General features: G+C 37.1%; 1 protein-coding gene across 3 annotated transcripts in view; it reads left to right on the top strand.

Annotated features, from left to right (window-relative positions):
- The window catches only part of MGAT5B (alpha-1,6-mannosylglycoprotein 6-beta-N-acetylglucosaminyltransferase B), a 132,793-nt gene extending 115,843 nt beyond the window's left edge, over nucleotides 1-16,950 (top strand). For 2 of the 3 annotated variants that reach the window (XM_051995522.1, XM_051995520.1), the window contains 3 exons: nucleotides 11,315-11,389; nucleotides 13,642-13,904; nucleotides 14,748-16,950. In XM_051995522.1, coding sequence (XP_051851482.1) covers nucleotides 11,315-11,389; nucleotides 13,642-13,904; nucleotides 14,748-14,946 — 537 coding nt within the window. In that variant the 3' untranslated portion in view covers nucleotides 14,947-16,950. The remainder of the gene's footprint in view (nucleotides 1-11,314; nucleotides 11,390-13,641; nucleotides 13,905-14,747) is intronic. The other variant, XM_051995523.1, reaches the window with a different exon arrangement.
- Nucleotides 16,951-20,228: the final 3,278 nt, after the last annotated feature.

Raw genomic sequence — 20,228 nt, 5'->3', positions numbered from 1 at the left:
TGAGAAGGAATAATTCTGCTGTCAGTAAGCATGGGGAACAACATTTTTAGAAGAAAATCTGTTCCCTTGGTGTGTTTATTTATAACTTAGGCCTGGAGCTTTGTATATAATATGCTTCCAGATGGTAGCTTCCAGATGCTGCCTTCAGGAACATGACTGTCTGAAACAGATTTCAGGAAGGAATCAGAATGTTTGAACTCCTACTGGGATGCAGCACACTTCTTGTAACACTTCAAACCACTAGTTCAACAAAGAATGAAGTATGGCAGGGTAGTGTAATAGACATGGCCAGTATGGTTTGATCCCAGAGGGTCAGTTTCCTAAAAGTCTAGCTAAAATGGTGACTGAGAGGTCAAGTAATATAATCAGACCATGAACAGGAATGTATGGGCCAATTGGGTAGTCTGGAGTTAAGAAGATCTAAATTCAGATCTAAATTTGGATACCTCTTAACTGTAGGACTTGAGAAAACTCACTTAAATTCTATTTGCTTCAGTTCCTCATCTGTAAAATGGGTATACACTAGAGAAAAAAATGGCATCCTACTTGAGTATTTTTGCCAAGAAAATGATGTCCAAGAGGTCATGATGAGTCAGCCACAACTTAATAATAACATAGGAATGAATGTCCAGGCATATCTCTTAAAGTGTGGTTCTGGGAGGTTCTAAGTGGTTCAGTGAATGGAATGCTGGGCCTAGAATTGGAAAGGCTTGAGTTTAAATCTAATAGAAGACACTTACCAGCTGTGTGACTCTGGGCAAATTGCTTGACCTATTTGCCTCGGTTTCCTCAATTGTAAAATGGAGATAATAATAGCATTTATTTTGTTGCTGTAAGGACCAAATGATAATAATTGTAAAGCATTTAGCATAGTGCCTAGAACATAGGAAATATTTTATAAATGTTAGCTATCATTAAATGCTACTATCACTACTACTATTAGAGGCAGCAGTGGCCTCAGTGGATAACAAGTTCAAATCCAGTGTCAGATACTTTCTAGCTGTATGAGCTTCAGCAAATCCCTTAACCCAAGTTTGCCTTAATCCACTGGAGATTGGCAAATGAAATGGCAAACCACTCCAGTATCTTTTCCAAGAAAAGTTATGATCCATGAGGTCATGGAGAGCTGAACATAACTGAATAACAACTATTATTATTGTTGTTGTCATTGTTATTCGGGTATAGGTTCATGGAATCAATGATTGTCACATCTGGAAAAGATAATTCAATCAGTATTTATTAATTACTCCCTTTGTGCCAGTCTCCATGTACTAAGGACACAAGATACAAAAGAAACAGTTCCTGCTCTTACACAACTTCCTCCCTACTAAAAGGATGTGGCATGTAAACAGATAAGTAAAAACAAGATAATTTGAGGAGGAAAAGAAGCCAATACAGAAAGCCTTAGCAGAGGGGCTAAGTAGTCCTTGAAAGAAGTTTAGAATTCAAAGAGGAAAAGGTGAAGAAAGAATCCATTCTACGCATTTGAGGAAAAACTTGGAGGCAGGTCAAGTTTGGATGATAGCTAGTAGTATGTAAGAGTATATGTGGGTGGAGATGGAATAGTGGAAATAAGGCCATAAAGGTAGGTGGAAACCAGATAGTGAAAGATTTTAAATTCAAGACTAAGAAGTTTGTATTTTTACTCTAAAGATTATAGAAAGCTACCAAAAAAAAAAAAAAAAAAAAAAAAGGATGAACAGAGGAATAACATGATCTGACCTGTATGTTAGGAATATTAAAGCAACAGGTGTATGAAAGATGGTTTGGAGAGTGAAGAAGGTAAAATCAGGAAATTATTAGTAAACTATTGCCATGATTGAAACAAAAGCTGATGAGGGCCTGAATCAGAATGGGGCAATAGAGCTGACTTGGGTTAAAGAGCTCATCTCAACCAACCTTTTCACATTCTCATTGAGGAAACTGAGAATCAAGAAAATTAAATATTTTGCTCAAAGTCATGTAGAAAAAGTATTGTTTTATCTTGATTAACTAAAAAAAAAAAAAAAATCTTGCCCAGGGTAACACAGGGTCCATGTCACTGTATCAGAAAGTGTCAGAGGCTGGATTTGAATTCAGATGCTCCAGGGCTGGTGCACTATCTACTACACCACCTAGCTTCTCTATACAGGAAAAGTTTGTTTCTTTCCTCCCTCCCTCCCTCTCTCTTTTTCTTCCTTCCTTTCTTCTTTCCTTCCTTTCTTCTTTCCTTCTTTTCTTCTTTCCTTCTTTCCTTCTTTCCTTCCTTCCATCCTTCCTTCTTTCCTTCCTTCCTTCCTTCCTTCCTTCCTTCCTTCCTTCCTTCCTTCCTTCCTTCCTTCCTTCCTTCCTTCTGTGAGGGATGTACAAGATCCTTACTCAAAATGATTACTCAGAGATCACTCAGTAGAAGGCAGAAAAGTTGTTTATTGAAAACCTCCAGAGGATGAGCCATCCCATTGCGAGATAAGAAAGAGAAAGCTTGTGGTAGGAGGGCTAAAGAAGTAGTAAAGATACATAGCTTTTATACAAGAAATTACATCACAAGTAACAGAGCATTGAGAAGGGGAGGGGAAGGTATCTAATTGGTTGTTGCTATTTGGGGAGATTGGAATGGAAGGTGAAATCTCCTGATTTCTAGGAAACAGAAAATCAAGTCTTCAGGCTTAATCAAGCAGATAAAGATCCAGCTAATAGACTAAATATCGATAAATGTCAAATACCAATAAATGTCATCAGTTCAGGTTAAGTAAATATATTTCTAGTTGGCCAAGGCTCAAGTAAATATGAGCCTGCACATATTATACAGATCATAGGGGAAACACAGAAATAATAAAATTCAGAAAAATAATTCATACATTCCTATAAGTTTTTCACCTTATCTCTATTCCCCACAACTCCTCCCTTCTATTATGTAAATAATTTTTATCATATTTCTATGAAGAACTTACATACTGCTTAAAATCAGTTATCATATCTATACATTGCTTGTCAAGTTCACCATCAAGATCATCCCTCTCTAATACATTCCAGCCTTTTCTCTGAAGAATCATCATTTTAATAGCATTTTCTGTATGCAATATGTTGATAGGAACCATTGAACTATATTGGTTACTAATGTAATTATAAAGGGTAGACATAGTAGCAATAGGATAATACCACTGATTGCAATAAGTTCATACCATAAAAATTGCTTCCATCAACTATCTTAGAAACAGTTATCACAGAACAGATTGGCATTAGGCAAACATAAAAATACAAAGATAAATAAAAATGACAATCTAGGGAAACTGAGACACAACATTACACATTCTCCTGAATATTTGAATTATTGAATTACCTACCATAGATACTTGGAAGGTCTCAGCACCATAATTTTGACCAATCCAATGTGAGGCAAATAAATCAAAATGAAACTAGAAAATGCAAGAACTTATGGCAAGAACAAGTCTCTTCCTGACAACCCCAGAATTATCAGCAGTACAAAGACCCTCAACTCAGCCAGAGAATCCAGTTTTAGATGGACAGTTCACTGTGTTAGGTGGTCTGCAGTCATTTGTGCACTTAACTCAGCTTCTGCTTATATAGGAATAACAGGACTCAAGACAGTCATGCTGCTCATTCAAAGGGGCAACCCACTCCAGGGGAGAAGGGTGAGGCTTGGACCTGTGCCCACCCAGAGGGACAGACAGGGCTACTACTAGAATACAGATTTCTGAGCAGTGCTATCAGAGCACGCACAGTTAGACCACGAAGTCAGGCAAACCCCAAACTTTAGAGGCTTGATCTCAAAATTGTAATGTTATTTAAAATGTTGAGATACCAATTAAGAAACTGGGGTTACAGGGCTGGAGACTGCCAGTCCCAAGACAGGTGTCTTTATCTTGGAGATTTCTTAAAAACAGAATAGTCCCCAAAACTGAGTCTGCCAGGGCAATTCCACAGAATAAGGGGTTTCAAAGCTAAAGCATAGTAAAAACAAAAAGGACTGCTTAAGGATTTCCAATTCAATCTGAACTGGTGATATAGGGGAGTGTAGCCGAAGTATCTAAGGCAACGTGAATAATATTTTAAGAAAAATCCACCAGTTTCCCCATCTCTTCCTCTCCTTTTTTTTTCCCTCATGGAAAAGAATCATCCAAAAAAAAAAAGTAAATAGTCAAATAACTATCCACATATAAATCCAAAAAGTGAATTAAAGTTCCTATACATAACAGACTAGTACAGGAGGAGTTTCCTAAAAAAAAATAAAATCTAATCAAATCCCTCAAACAATTACATATTCTGAAGTGAACATACATAGATATTATAAATATATTATAACTTCCTTAACAGCAACAGTTACCAATTTTAACAATTGCCATCCCAAATCTTAAACATACAGTAATAGATGACTGAGTCAGAGTTTAACAGTCATTCGCCAACCATTCCCAAGTCCCCCAAATCAGTTCAATCAGTTGAACATATCAGTTCAAATTACATCAGGAGCATGGGTGATGGTCTCAACCTTAGCTGCTTTGGGCTGATAAATAGGCGAAGAACTGGCTCTCAGTCCAAGCAGGGTCATGGGTATGGTGTCAATCAAAGCTTCAGATGGGCCGATCCATGTCTCAGAAGAGGTTCAATAATTTGTAATTTGACCAAAATCTAGAACAACAAAAAACCAAATTTAACAAGGTTAAAACAGCCTGGAGCTGCAACAACATGTGGGGAGGCCAGTATAGATTGGCCAGCAGTTCCTATGTGAAGGAATAAATTTGCTTCACAGGACAGGCAGACAGCTATAATCCCAATAAATAGCCGTTAGGTTTCACAGATCATTGTAAATTGTCCTCTTATCATTTAGAAACATTAAAAAAAATCCTGAAATCCACAGACACAAATATCCAGTAACAGACAGATGACCAGGCTAAATACTTATTTGCCTAAGTATTTAGGATATAATGATTACATATAACCAGATTGGAAGCAGCAAGGTATGATATATTTGAATTGCATTGACAATTCTTATTAACTATTGTTCTGATCATAGAAATCAGTCACAGGAGGAAAAAATGCAAGAATATAACTATAACATAATATAAGCAGTTAAAACTCAGTCTTTAGTACATCAGAGAGTAGAGCTTTAAAATTTCCAAATAGCACTAATTATAAACACAAAGAATTTTATCTCCAAAGTTTCAAACAAATCCCAAACAGTTATTTACCATGGCCTTATATCAGCAATAGTAAGAAATTTATCCAAAAGGCACACAATTCTTATATACCCAAGTAGATGTTGCATCTTGAATAAATTGAATATTATACCAATCATTTTGCTTTTAAAATACTCAATACACAGAAAAATCCCAAACTACATATGGTTCACAACAAAAACATTTTCAAAAGGAAGAAGGCAAAAACTATTATCCTTAGAGTCCCTTTCAGATAATTGGCATCAATACAGTTAATTAAAACTTTCTATTTTCACATAAAAAGAATCTGAAAAGTTCTTGAAAACATCAATTAAGCTTTTTGAAATAACCCTATCAAACTATAGATCACATTTCTGATCATATTCTTCAATATTCATAACCATTATGTATCTAAAGAAACAAATATTCAATCAATTAACATCTTATAAAGAGTAGCTTGTCTCTTTAAATGACCGTTTGTTTTCTTCAGCCAAAGGAACCAAGCGGCTGCTGCTTTCTACTGCTGCTATGCTGCTCTCTGCCCACAAAAACACATCCCGTCTCACAGCCGTCTCTCTGTGACTACCCTTTCCAACTAGTTCCTTCTTTTTCCCCTGATTTCTTCTTGAAATCATTTGCTTCTATTAATCAATCCTTCTTAAATCACCTTCATATTCCTATCCCATCTCTCTGTTCTCCTCCCAATGTCTACTTGCTCAAACCTCCGAAATACTTCTGACTAGATGCTCTATTTAAACTATTAATTGCTTTTGTAAATCAATCTCTTTTCCCTTGTCTTTAAATCACCTTTTTTTTTAAACTTTAAACTTCAAGATTCACAATTAATTTTGAACCATATTTCATAAAACTCATAATATAGTTTACAAATTACTCAATACTTTAAAAAAGCAACATACCATTTAAGTAGGGAGATACAAACACAAGCCCCCGCTAAGATAAGCTACTGGCATTTTGTTTAATAACCTATATTTCTAATTTGAAGTCCAACCAAATAATAAAAAAAAGAAAAGTTTTTCTCTTCAGATGTAAAGGCCACAATATTCAAATAATTCTTAAGATTTTTACCCAGAATAAATCTAACATGTGCAAGACAACAGTAAAATTATTTCATCCAATTTCAATTTTATTTCAATTTCAAAATTATAGTACCTCTTTAAAATATAGCAAATTCCCAAAACTCTCAATCAAATATTGCAGACAGTTACCCAGTTTAGTCTTCTTAAACTTTCTGTTCTCTAATTCCATGAAGAAAAACTTACTTCTTCTCCTGGAAAAAAAATTTTTTTCTTAGAAGTATGCCTAGTTTTCCCACAGGTCCAACAGGTCAGTACGCCCCTATTTACCTTTCTTACTCTATCTGCAGTTTCTTATTTCCAATTTTAAGTTTCCAATCTTAATACACACACCAATTTAAAGTTATTTTAAAATTAACCAGTACTTTAGTTTGTGAAATTTCCTAAAATCTACCTAGATATTTCATTCAAACTTCTTTTCTCTAGTAATCAGGAAATAATTAAGCACCAATCCTTGCTTTACCTTGAGAATTCTTTTCTCTGGCTGAGTTCTGATAACAGGCTCCTTGTTTACAGTAGTGATACCCACTGTTCTTCTATTTTCTCAAAACTTTCCAAACTTTCAATCTATGTTTTTATTTTTTTCCCCTTCTTTCCCCCTTCCTGCAAAGCCACTGCCAGAGACAGAGGAAGAGAAAGAGAAAAAAGATTTTCTTTTCTTGAGAAGCCCAGAACTAGTTCCCAAATTACATTCTGAAGCACTTTGAAAGAATACCACTTTGAATGAATTCCAACTACCAACAATTCAGTCTGATATTTTTCTAAGCCTGTAAAACAGAGGCTGAATTCTTATCTCTTATGAGCTTTCTAACTTTTAACACAGAACAAAGGCAATGCAAAGCAGACATACACACAGACATACACAAAACTCTATTTTCACCTTTTACATCCAGATTTAAGTCTGATATATCCAAATAATCCTGGGATATACATCCTCCAAGTTTTCTTCCCTTTCATATCTGGGAAGTTCATTCCAGTCTTAAATTCCCTAGCTAACGTCCTGATACAAATTTTTGACTGCTTCTATACCACCCTGGACCCGAACAAGGTGTTGGCGGAGGTCCTATGTTACCCTCATGCCTGGGCGGAGGCCCTATGTTATCCTCACACCCCCACAGCCATCCAAGAGCCTCCTTAGGAAAAGTCCTTTATCATTGGGGTCAACAGCAGTCCACACCAAAAATAAATTTAAGAGGGCTAATTCCTCAGGGTCTCCCTCAATCCAGCCAATAAACCCCCAGACTTCCCAAGAGCTTTACCTCGAGAACACATGTTTCTTTTCAGGCTGCACATGCTGGCTATCAGGATTCTACTTCCTTCAATCTTCAATTCTTCATTCCACTGAGTATCCCTGCCTTGGGTCGTTGTCTAAGAGGGGAGGGAGGCTGCCCACCCAGAGCCAGAGAGCATGGAGAAAACTACTCCGTGGGCACCTGTCCCTGTTCAGGGTGCACATAGCTGTCTCCCCCAAAGACTCCATTCCAGATGAGCCCCCAACTGTGAAGGATGTACAAGACCCTTACCCAAAATGATTACTCAGAGGTCACTCAGTAGAAGGCAGAAAAGTTGTTTATTGAAAACCTCCAAAGAATGAGCTGTCCCATCATGAGATAAGAAAGAGAAAGCTTGAGGTAGGAGGGCTAAAGAAGTAGTAAAGATACATAGCTTTTATACAAGAAAGCATTGAGAAGGGGAGGGGGAGGTATCTAAATGGTTGTTGCTATTTGAGGAGATTGGAATGGAAGATTTCTGTTTCCCTAAAATCTCCTGATTTCTAGGAAACAGAAAGTCAGGTCTTCAGGCTTAATCAACAGATAGTGGTCCAGCTAATAGACTAAATATCGATAAATGTCAAATACCAATAAGTGTCATCAGTTCAGGTTAAGAAAATATGTTTCTAGCTGGCCAAGCCTCAAGTAAATATGAGTCTGCACATATTATACAGGTCATAGGGGAAACACAGAAATAATAAAATACAGAAAAAGAATTCATACATTCCAGTAAGTTCTTCACCTTATCTCTATTCCCCTCCCTCCCTTCCCCCTTCTTCCTTCCTTCCTTCCTTCCTTCCTTCCTTCCTTCCTTCCTTCCTTCCTTCCTTCCTTCCTTCCTTCCTTCCTTTCTTCTTTTCTTCTTTCCTTCCTTCCTTCTTTCCTTCCATCTTTTTCTTTCTCTCTTTCTCTTTCTTTTCTCCTTTTTCTCTCTCTTTTTTTTGTGTGGGTGGTGGTGGGTGGATGGTGGTGAGGCAATTGGGGTTGTGACTTGTCCAGAGTCACACATCTAGTATTAAGTGTCTGAGTACAATTTTGAATTCAGGTCCTCCAAACTTCAGGGCTCTATCTACTATGTGAGGTCTCAAATATCCTTACCTTCTTCCAATTAAACATCCAATTTCTTAAACTTATCCTAACACGATATAAATTTGAAAACCCTCATCATCCTGTTGTTTCAATATCCTTCTTAAAAGTGATCCAGAATTGAGCATAATTCTTTAGATATGATCTGAATAGGGCAGGAAAAAATAACACCATCAAATTCTTTATTACTCCAGATTTTAATCTAAGACAAATTGAGGGCTAAAGGTGGGAAGAGTTGATTGCCATATCACATTATTGATTCATTTGGGGCTTGCACTCCATCTAAAACCCCCAGATCTTTATAACTATACCCTCTCTATTTTGTACTTATGAATGAACAGTGTAAGAGTTGAATGGAAATGTAAGATTTTGTACTTCTCTATATTGAGTTTTATATTATTAGATTCATCCCAATGTCAGTGCATTTTTTAATCCTGTCATCCAGCATATTAATTATCTTAGCTCTTTGTATTATTGAAAATTTGATAAAGATGTCATGTATGTCTTTATCCAAGACATTGAAAATATGTTAAATTGAAAATACATTCAATAGCACAAGGCCAAATACTAGAGCTCTGCATTAAAGACCTACAGTCAATGATTTAGAATCATTATGACTCAGCTTTGAATCTGGCCATTCAACCAGCTCTAAATCCAATTATCCTATTGTATAGTTCAAAGATTCTTAAACTGTGGGTTACAATCCCATAAGGAGTCAAGTAACTGAATGTGGGGGACATGACATTATGATTTATTATCTGTAAATGTTGACTTGTATACCTATTTTATATATCTGTATACCTAGGATCATGGAAAATTTCTCATGCAAAAAGGGGTCCTGAGTAGAAAGGATTTAAGAAACCCTGGTCTAATCAATATCTATTTCCTCCACAAAAAAACAGCCTGAGATATTTTATCAAATGCTTTGCTAAAATCTAGGTGTCCCAATATTTATAGCTATTCCTTGGATTTATTCATCCAACAATCCTGTCAAAAAAGGAAATAAGGTTTGTACTATGACTAGTCTTGATGAAGTCAGTTCCTTTCTAAATATTTCCCAACTCTCTCATTACTATGAGAATTTTAACAAGAACTTAAGTCAATTTCATTGATTTACAATTTGGATATGGGAATGGGTGTTGGGTTTCGGAGTGGGAGAATAAGAGATGGTACTAAGATTATAAACCTGGGTTCCCGGAAGAATGGGTTCTCTCAAGAGAAAGAGGGAAAGTTGGAGGAAAATATGGTTCAAAAGGAAAGATAATATGTTCCATACTGAACCTTAGCAAGAGAAGAAAAAACTAAGACACAGAGAAGGGAAACGGTTTGCCCAGCTATGGCTAGTTATTCACAGAACAAGAACTGAAACTTAAGTACTTTGAATCTTAGTCTAATGTTTCCTATCATCTTGTATATGAACTTACCTTCAGCCCTACATGGGCTTTGCAGGACTTTGAGCTTCTAAGAAACCTCTTTTACCATTACCCATTCCTGAGAAAGTAAAAGTGAGTGGAAGCCCTTTGCATTGCAGCTATGTTTCCTTGGAAGTACCCCCAAAATAGCTTTTTTTCAATGTTTTTTAAGACTAGATCTCCCCATTTTCTTCAGGCTAATAGTACAGGAATTACTCATGGGCCTAATTCTGCTTCTGAATGGAATGGGAACTTTTGATTTGCTCTGATTCTGTCCTGGGCTGGTTTGCCACATCTTAGGCAACTTGGTAGCCCCTTGCTCCCAGAGCTCTCTGCTCATCATATTAATCACAAATTTGGTGTGGACACATGTTCAGCGTAATCCACTACAGAACTTCTGAGCTTAAGAGATCCTCCAGCTTTAACCTCTCTTAGGGGAGGAGAAAAAAAAAAAAATATATATATATATATATATTCATTTCATGGAGTTGTTCTCATCCAGGAAAAAAAATAAGCATAAATAAGAAACATGTTATAATGGTATTTTTAAAAATGCCAACTGGTGAGTAGGGAAGTAGGGGACTGAAAAAGACCTCAGCTTTGTCTGATGAACCACTCTCTTTCAGTTCTTTCTCTTAACTTTCTTGTGTACTACCCAGTAACCAGCATACACATTCCTAATATCACCTTGTATATTTTTTTTTGCATATATATGCCTACATGCGTTTATATGTATATATACACATATACTCAACATTGTGTACATATGTACACACATGTGTGTATTCATGGACATAGATGTATATATGCATGTATATGAATGTGTAATTTGTCCTTCATTATTATATACATATATCTATGCACATATGTGCATGTGCATAGACACACACACTTTTCTACTAGAATATAAGCTCTTGGGGGGGAAAGACTGCTTCTCATCCATAATGCATAGAACAATATCCAATATGGTAGCTGCCTAAGAATTGTTTGTTGATTGATTGATCCTCACAAAAATCTTGTGAAGTAGGTACTACAAGGATCATTATTTTTTACTTTTTAGATGAAGAAACTGAAGTATATAGAAATATGCTAAACTAAGCATGATTGCTGCAGAGGCTAGGGGAACAGGGGGGAACCACTTATAACTTCTCAATGCCTGGAATATTCTTTCTATCAATATCCCCCCAAATAAATTGATCTAGAGTCTCCCAAAGGCCCGGGTCTCTGGAGGTAGTGACTCAGTTTGGAGTCAGGGGCTGACTTCATTGCTGTCTTCATCTCACCATTTCTTCTTACAGGTGGACCCCTATCTGCCCTATGAATACACATGTGAAGGGATGCTTGAGAGAATCTATGCCTATATCCAGCATCAGGTTAGTCCCCAAACCTTCTCCTCTCCCATCTAAGGCCTTCTCCTGAAAAATGTTTCTTCACTCTTTGCCTGCCAACCAACCCATCCTTATAATACATAAGAAGGAAACTGGAACAAACTATAAATTAAATGGTGGAGAGACCTCTTAGTCTTTAAAGATCATCCTGTCTTCTGATTCTTTTTACACTAATCAGCATTCTCAAAACAGATTTATATGGGGATTTAAAAAACTTAATTTCAGAGTTAGATGACCCTAAAATCTAGCGTCTTAAATGAGTCTTGACTCCATATGAGGTCATGTAATTGAATAAGAAAATTGTGAAATTATAATTTACTATCAAGAAATGTTTGATTTCTATGCCTATTATATATATCCAGGGCCACATAAAAATTTCTCAGGCAAAAAGGGAGTATGAATAGAAAAAGTTTAAGAAGCTCTACTCTAGTATACTTGTTACTTTTTTCAGGTGAGGAAACTAAAGATCTAAGAGGAGAAGTAATTTGCTCAAATTTAGTGGTAGAGTCAAAACTATATCCTGATTCTCAATTCAGGGTTCTTTCCATGATACCATTCAACCAGTGGTGTGCTTATAAACATTTAACAACTATTTTTCAGGGAAGAGGGGGATGGGAAACAGTTGCTCACAATATCTCTTTTTATGTTTAATCTGTGTTGTTATTATTTTCTCCATAATATTTTAAAGTCTAGACAATCAACAAAACAACAAATCAAATCTTTGTTTGTGACATTTGTTGATTTCTGAGGTACAAATGCTCATGCTTAAAATTTAACAATTCCCCAGCATGTCTGAGCAGCCTCTACAGTATACCCCTGCTACCACAAGCCTTCAATTATCATAATTAAAAAGCATTTATCAAGCTCCTAAGCAATTCTAGAACTGTACTAGTTTGTAGACAAAGAAAAATGTCCATCTATCTCTCTCCTGCTCTGTAGGAACTTACAACTTTAAGGCAAGTATAGTGACAAGTATATATGTCCAGGGCATATTAATGACAAAATGTTTCTATTAACATTCAGCAAGTTTTGAATAGACCTCGTAGGATTTACAGAGGTACCTTTCTGAGATGCGAATAGAGAGCAGAGACTCGTAGATTGCATAGGACACATGTTTTCCTTTCCCTCCTTCAGGTAATGACTTTCCCAATTTCTGAAAATTTCCCTTTCTGAAAAAGGGAAACATCTAAATATTAAAAACAAACTGGGAAGCAAGAAGTCCAGAAAGAGAAATAAACAGAGTTTTGCAGGTCAAAGGAGGGGAAAACATCCTCTTTAGCTTCAAGTTCCCCAGGTGGAGCTCAGCAGTGTCCCAAGGATGGTAAGAGAGTAGGGAATGGAGCACAATTAATAGACCTAAAAAACAAGCCAAGAAGATGAAAAAAAGGAAGAGGGGGAAAAAAGAGAAAGAATAGAAGAAACTGGAATGAAAGATCATAAAAGTAGGGAAGTGAAGGCACCATAGAACGGTAGTCAAGTCAACCAGTCAACAAGCATTTATTAAGCACTTTAAATATGCCAAATATTCTTCTGATTTTTGGTGGGAAGTCAAACCAGGTTGGTTAGTGACCAGGTTATTCCTCCCCCTACATATCTTTTCTGGGGGGGAAAGTGGGAAGAAGAGTAAGAGGTGCTAGTCATTATGTTAAATGCTTTTTTTTGAGTTTTTTTTTTAAATAATAGCTTTTTGTTTTTAAAAATACAAGCAAAGATAGTTTTCAACATTCACCCTGCAAAACCCTGTGTCCCATATTTTTCTCCCTCCCTTCCTCCTTTCCCCTTCTTTTAGACAGCAAGTAATCCAATATAAGTTAAACATGTGTAGTTCTTTCTACATTTATTATGTTGCACAAGAAAAATAAGTTCAAAAAGGAAAAAAAAATGAAAGGAAAAAACCAGTACCTTCTTTTTTTTTTTAAAATAAATGTCTCATTTGATCCTTAGGTAGGTGTTAACTCTTAAAGGTCATCTACTTAAGTTTCTTCTCTTGTTTTTCAGAAGAGGAAACCAAATTAGAGAGATTGAAGCTGAGTAGGGATTTGACCCCCAACCCTTTTGATTCAAATTTAATGTTGTTTCTATATATCATACTACTCAGTTGTGACTATGCTGTTTCCTCTTCTCCAAGAAGAAAGGAAAGGAGAAGAGACTAAAAGCCAATTTATCTATGCCCATTTCTCCCCTGTGGCTTCATCTTTACCCATTTCTCTTTCCTAATTTTACTTTCCTCCTGGCAGGATTTCTGCACAACCACAGAACCCTCCCCACTGGTGGGTCCACCCCAACCTGCTCGAGCCCCCGCTTCCCTGGCACCCAACACTACACACCTGGTTTGGCCCCACAATGCCAGCCTGGGTTCGGAAGCCTGGCCTCCTTTCCACTCATTTCAGGGCTGGCTGGCAGAGACCGGAAGGACCTGCACAGATGCCTGCTTGGATAGGGGCCTCATATGTGAACCTTCCTTCTTCCACTTCCTCAACACTCAGGATGCTTTCCTGAAGTGAGTGCCTATGCATCCCTCCTTCACTTCAGCGTCTCTAGGAAGAGAGGAAACCCTAAAAATTATATGTTATAATCCCCTCATTTTAGAATTGAGGAAACTAGCCAGAGAGACAAATATCTGAGGTTACACACATAAGTGGCAAGACCAAGACTGAAAATTCTATCTTTTGACTTCCTGTCCATGTCATCTTACCTCCCTTGCCTATCTCTAAGCTCCAACATTCTTAACCCAGGGTGGTTTTTCTTGCCTCCTCTGACAATCCCAAAGAGGACTGGCATCTAAGTTCTAAACTTCCTCTTGATTTCTATATTTCTAACATGTAGCACCCTCTCTCTGAAGCTAAAAACACATCTTTCCAGAGGTCCTGGACATTTTAAAACTCAAAAGAGTCTAGTTGCAACCTCTGAGTAATTCTCTACCTCACCTGCATTTGGGCCTAAGTCAAGGTCACACTGGTTGTAGCTTAATATAGAACCCCTTCTCACTTCTTATCCTCAAACCTTCTCTCAGAGTATATTCTTCTGACTTTTGGTGGGAAGTCAAACCAGGTTGGTTAGTGACCAGGTTATTCCTTTCCCTACATATCTTTTCTGGGGGGGAAGGTGGGGAGAAGAGTAAGAGGTGCCATCTGTATTCCATGCTGATCCCCCCCACCAGGAGCCACTGAGATGGAAGTAAAGAGGGGGAGAAAGTGAGGAAAGGGGGAAGGAATCTGTTGGTAACCTGGGCTAATAGGAAGCCAAGTTGGTGGTACATGGGAGGGAAGCTTCCTTGGACCTGCTAGAATTGGGGGAAGCTGGGTATTCAGATGTGTGTGTGCTCCTCTCTCTTTCCCCACAGGTTGAATGTCAGTTGTGATCGAACTGAGTCAGAAATGAATCACCTGTACCCGGCCTTTGCCCAGCTAGGTCAAGAGTGCTACCTGCAGAAAGAGCCGATACTCTATAGCTGCGCTGGCTCCAACACCAAATACCGCCGCCTCTGCCCATGCCGAGACTTCCAGAAGGGACAAGTGGCCCTCTGCCAGCACTGCTTGTGATATCTGTGGGTTGAGCCAAGGGTAGGGGCTGCTAATGGCCTCCTTTGTGCCAACCTTCCTCTCTATCCTCCTCTTCATCTCCATCCCCTGTCTCCCACCTTCTCTGAGAACTGTTGGGATATCCTGGCTACCCTGCCCTATTCCCAGGAGAAAGCACCAGAAGTTTTGGTTCTCCATGACCCACCCTCCCTGACTCCAGGCTGGGACATTCCTAGTGACGGTAATGTGTCCTTCTCTGAGGCAGGAAAATGGTAAGAGTGGAATAACAAGCTTCCCAGGAGGGAAAGGGAAAAGGATGTCTCATCCCTTCAATCTCACTCTAGGCTCATGATTTGACCACTAAAAGGCCTAGATTCTAGGGGATTTAGCTGAGGGGAGAAGATATGGGTCAAAAAAAAGCAACCTGAATCTAGAAGGTCCCCATGGTTTCATATTCTATAATCTGTCAAACCAGATGTGTAGGTCAAGAGAGGGAAGATTTTAGACATCTTGGACCCAGAAAAAGAGCCATTAATGTGTAGATGAGTAGGAACAAAGACAGGGAAGGAGAGTGGTTTGAAGGATGCAACCAAGAGAACTAAGAAAGGACTTTGTTATCCTCCCTGATCTTGATACCTGAGGAAATTGAACCTTAATGCTGCCTGTCTTTGGGCCACTTCCTTTATTTGTGGAACTTGCATGACCACTCTGGACCCTGGTTCACTGCAGGTCATGTTTGGGAGGAAAAGTTAGATGAGAGGGAGCCTGGTAGTCATTGGTGCTGTCTATGATCTCTTACTTCCTTCTCCATGGCTCTAAACTGTTTAGGGTCCCAGCACAACCCCCCTTCAAGTAGCAGGGGCTAGTATTGGATGTGTAAGGATTGTTACTCAGGCCTTAGGAACTGATCTTTCCATCCTGTAATTCCAAATTCCCTCTTTGGATTCTGGACTTGAAATCTATTTATTTTCCCTAACCCAGAGGCAGTAAGTTTAGTTCTAAATCAGAAATAATCCAGCCTCGCCATGGTGCGAAATCAGTGACCCTGCTATGTAAGGACCAGGACTAGTAAAAAGGATGACTTTCTCTAAGCCTTCCAGGCAAATTCATAGGGTTTCTAAGTCATGTTATTACAGACCCTAGATAAAGTTGCCCTCCCACTTCAAAAAGGCAACCTCCCTGTCCCAACAGAAACTATCTCTCCTGCCTCCAGATTCCCCAGGCTTCTGGTCAATTCTTAAAAACTAATCAACTCCTATGCAGCATATCCTCAGTCCCAATTCCTGGAAATTTCCTGTCCTAACTCCCTTTCACTCTCATTTCTTTGACTTTACAGATAGAGTAGGCAGGCCCAGAGCCTTCCTGGCTTGGAAAGATCTGGGTATCCAAGTATACTGCCACACCTCCCCTCCCTTTACTGATTATCTGCCCCACTGAGAGCTACCTGTTATCCTGACATGCAACATCAAGCACCACTCCTCCCCTTTATCCCTTCTCTTAAAAATTATGGTAGAAAGAAATGCTCCTGAAGTGTAGAGCAGCATTCCAGATCTGTTTTAAGTTCCTAGACCAAGAAGATAGCCCCATTCTGACTGAATGGGTCCCATTCTGCTCAAAAGCAGGAACTAGGGAAACAGAAAGTCTTGGGGATGGGAAAGGGAGGAGGCAGTTAAATAGCACAGCGGAGAGAACACCAGTCCTGGTGTCAGGAGGACCTGAGTTCAGACACTTAAACCTAACAGTTACTAGCTGTGGGATCTTGGGCAAGTCAACCCCAATTGCCTTGCCAAAAACACACACACAAAAAAACATGAGAACAAGGGCCTGATTCAGGGGGTGGGGATTGAAGGGAAGCAACAGAGAAACTTTTTTCTTTTTCTTTTTCTTCCTTGCCTTCCTCTCTTCAGTCTTCATATCTCCCTTCCTTTTCTTTCTCCCTCCTTGTCTTCTTCTCTTTGTAAAGAAAAATCCTTTGTAAAGGATTTATTTCTTGAAATAATAAATATTTTATTGGGATGTCAGAAAGTTTGGGCTATTTTTCTTGGTCTTTTCTGGCTTGTAGTATGGAGCACAAGGGAGGTTCTGAATGCCCAGGGATGAGAACAAAAGAAGAAGCAGCATTTCATAAATGTTTTATAGTCTATCTAGACCAAGAAAGACCCTTAGAAATTCTAGCTTTTCCAGATGAGGAAACAGACCTGGAAAGCTTTGACTTTCTCAAAGTCATACATGGAGGTAGTAGCAGACTGATTTAGTGAAGTCAACTTTAACATGAGGCCTTTCCCAACCACTCTCAAGTCTAAAGGTCAAGAATTTCAAAAGTAATAATGAAAAAAAAAAAAAAGAAGAAGAAGAAGAGGGGGAAGAAAAGTGCTTAATAGTACCAAATTTTAAACCATACTACAGAGCAGTAATCAATAAAGTTATTTGGTACTTGTCATGCAGGAAAGTCCAGATGAAAAGTTCATTCCACACAGAAATAATTTAAGTAAATATTATTGCTATCCACTGAGGGAGAAGGAACACAGCTACTATTAAGGACATTCAATGTATGAACCTTTGAGCCTGTAGTAATCAGCAAATCATGGGATTGGGAGGACAAATCTATGCTCTAATTGAAGGCCCAAAATCACTCTGGGCTCACAGTTATATCTCATTTAAGACAAAGGATTATCTATAGGGTTCTTATCTTTGGGCTAGTAAAATAAAAGTATTTTCTAAATTACCCAATAAAAAGGGAATGATTTGGAACCAGGAAACTAGAAATGAGATGGAGAGTAGTAAGAAACTTAACCTTAATGGTGCCATTCTAGCAAGAATGTGGTGGGATTGGAGAGAAGGGCATACTAGTTAAGCCAATTATCACTTGTCAACAGTACTGTTTAAAAATAGGAAAAAAAAAATAATCAAAAAGCTAGATTAGGAACAGAAGATGTAGAAGCAAATGAACATAGTAGCATAATGTTTGATAATTTAAAGTATTCAGCTATTAAGGAGTTCACAAACACAGTTAGAAAATAATCTGGCAGAAATTAAGTTTAAACTAACATTTCACACTATATACTATGTATAATGTTTGCTAAATGATTTCATGATCCAGGTATAAAGATAATAAAGAAACTAAAGGAACAACCTACGGACTTGAGAAGAGTTCTTAACCAAATTGAAAAATGACAGGATCATGGGCAATAAAATGGACAACTTTGATTATATAAAATTGAAAAGATTTTGCATAAACAAAATTAATGTATTCATACCATACCAATTAAACTTACAAAGGGTTAATTTGTAGAAATAAAAACATCTAGAGGATCAAGAATATCAAGGATAATTGAAGGGAAATAAGTAGGAAGTAAAATTCACAAAATTAGAAAGAAAATAGTTACATGAGGAAAATTTTTATGAAAATTTTCTGTTAAAGTCTAATATCTAAAATATAAAGAAAAGTGGTTCAAAAATATATAAACAGAAGCCACTTCCCAACAAATGAAAAATATAAGTAGATAGGTCTCAAAAGAAGAAAAGCAAGCTATCAAGACTCATTAAAAAACTAAATCACTAATAACAAAAGAAATACAAATTAAGACAACTCTAACAACCTACCTCAGATTTTTTTAAAAATAAGTAAATAAATAAAATGAGGGGAGTAGAGGGGAACAACCTGCCATCAGATGGTAACCATGACAAAAACAGAAATTGGCAATGGTTAGAGACAAGCTGGGAGAATAGACACTGTTGCCCACTAAGTGTTCATATTTTAATAGAGGGGAAAGATATAAATGTACCTTGGGAATCATAATGATTTTAGCAATCACAAAAATATTTAAATAAAACAAACATAGGCCCTGGGTGTAATTTTGGCCTATTTTCTTTGTTTTTCGAGAGGAAGCAAAAGGGAAAGGGAAAGAAATACACAAAAGAAGAATGAAAAATAAGGGGAATTTATTATTTCTTTAAGGAGGGATCGGTGAGAAGAAATCTCTACTCCCACATCTCCAGTCTTCTCTTAGAATCACATAACCTTATTCTTCTCTGAAATGGATAAAGTTGAACACACACACACACACACACACACACACACACACAAGAGTTTAGTATAAAAATACCAAATTAAATTCAACAGGAATATGGGTGATGAAAAGGAAGAAGGAAAGATTAAGAATTATAACCAAAATCAATCATCTTTGGAAGGTTGATCTTTAGATATTTTTAAATTATTAATTAAATCATAAATAAATAATAAGTTAATTTAAATTATTAATTAATTAAATCAATAAATAACTAATTAAATAAATTATTGGATTGAAAAACATCAAAAACAAAAAAGAAGAGAGAACACTTCCATATACAAAGAAGAGAAGAGAAAGAGAATTATATGAGAAAAAATGAATCTGTATTACATTCAGCTTACTTATTTATTCTTAGCATTTAAAAAATAAATGCTTCAGTGATTCTCCTTTATTTCTTTTCTTCTTTTTTTTTGGAGGGGGGCAATATTCACTAGTTCCTCCTTATCTTTTCCCCCCAAATGCATCTCCCAAATAACAGAAAACACAGTTCTTTTAACAAATAAACATAGTCAAACAAAATAAATTCTCACATTTGCTATGTTCAAAAATTTATGTCTATCACCTCTCTGTCAGGAGGTAAGTAGAATGCTTCATCATCCATTCTCTGAAATCCTATTTGCATCGATTAAAGTTCTTAAGTCTTTCCAACTTGTTTTTCTTTACCATGTTGTTACTTTATTGATTTTTCTCCTAGTTCTGCTCACTTCTCTCTGTATTATCTTATATAAGTCATCTCAGATTTCTCTAAAACATATATATACATCATTTAATGTAATGCAATAATATTCCTTTATATGCCATAATTGGCTCTCAATTGATGAATACCCAGTTTGCTTCCAGTTCTTTGCTACAAGAAAAAGAACTACTGTAAGACAAAGAGAACAATTTCTACAATAATAGCAATCTTGTAAAGATAACCAATTTTGAAAGACTAAAGCTCTCTAATCAACAGTGTTCAACTACCATTCCAAAAGACTCATCATGAAACATGCTATCTACTTCCAGATAAAGAGCTGATGGAATGAAGCATACTTTCTTTTTTTTCCTTTTTTAAAAATTTTATTTAAATTTTATTCTTTTTAAATTTTTTTCATATTTTCTTTTCTTTTGTTTTTCTTTTTTTGGAGAGGAGGAACTTAGCTAATCTAGGAATTAGTTTTTCATGATGATAAATGTGTATAATGAAATTTTTTTCTTGCTTTCTCAGTTACTGCAGGAGGGGAAGGAGGGAGT

This window comes from Antechinus flavipes, chromosome 4, assembly GCF_016432865.1.
Source record: "Antechinus flavipes isolate AdamAnt ecotype Samford, QLD, Australia chromosome 4, AdamAnt_v2, whole genome shotgun sequence".
Classification (NCBI taxonomy): Eukaryota; Metazoa; Chordata; class Mammalia; order Dasyuromorphia; family Dasyuridae; genus Antechinus; species Antechinus flavipes.
The sequence above is the reverse complement of the archived record's forward strand: the minus strand, read 5'-3'. Positions and strand labels throughout refer to the sequence as shown.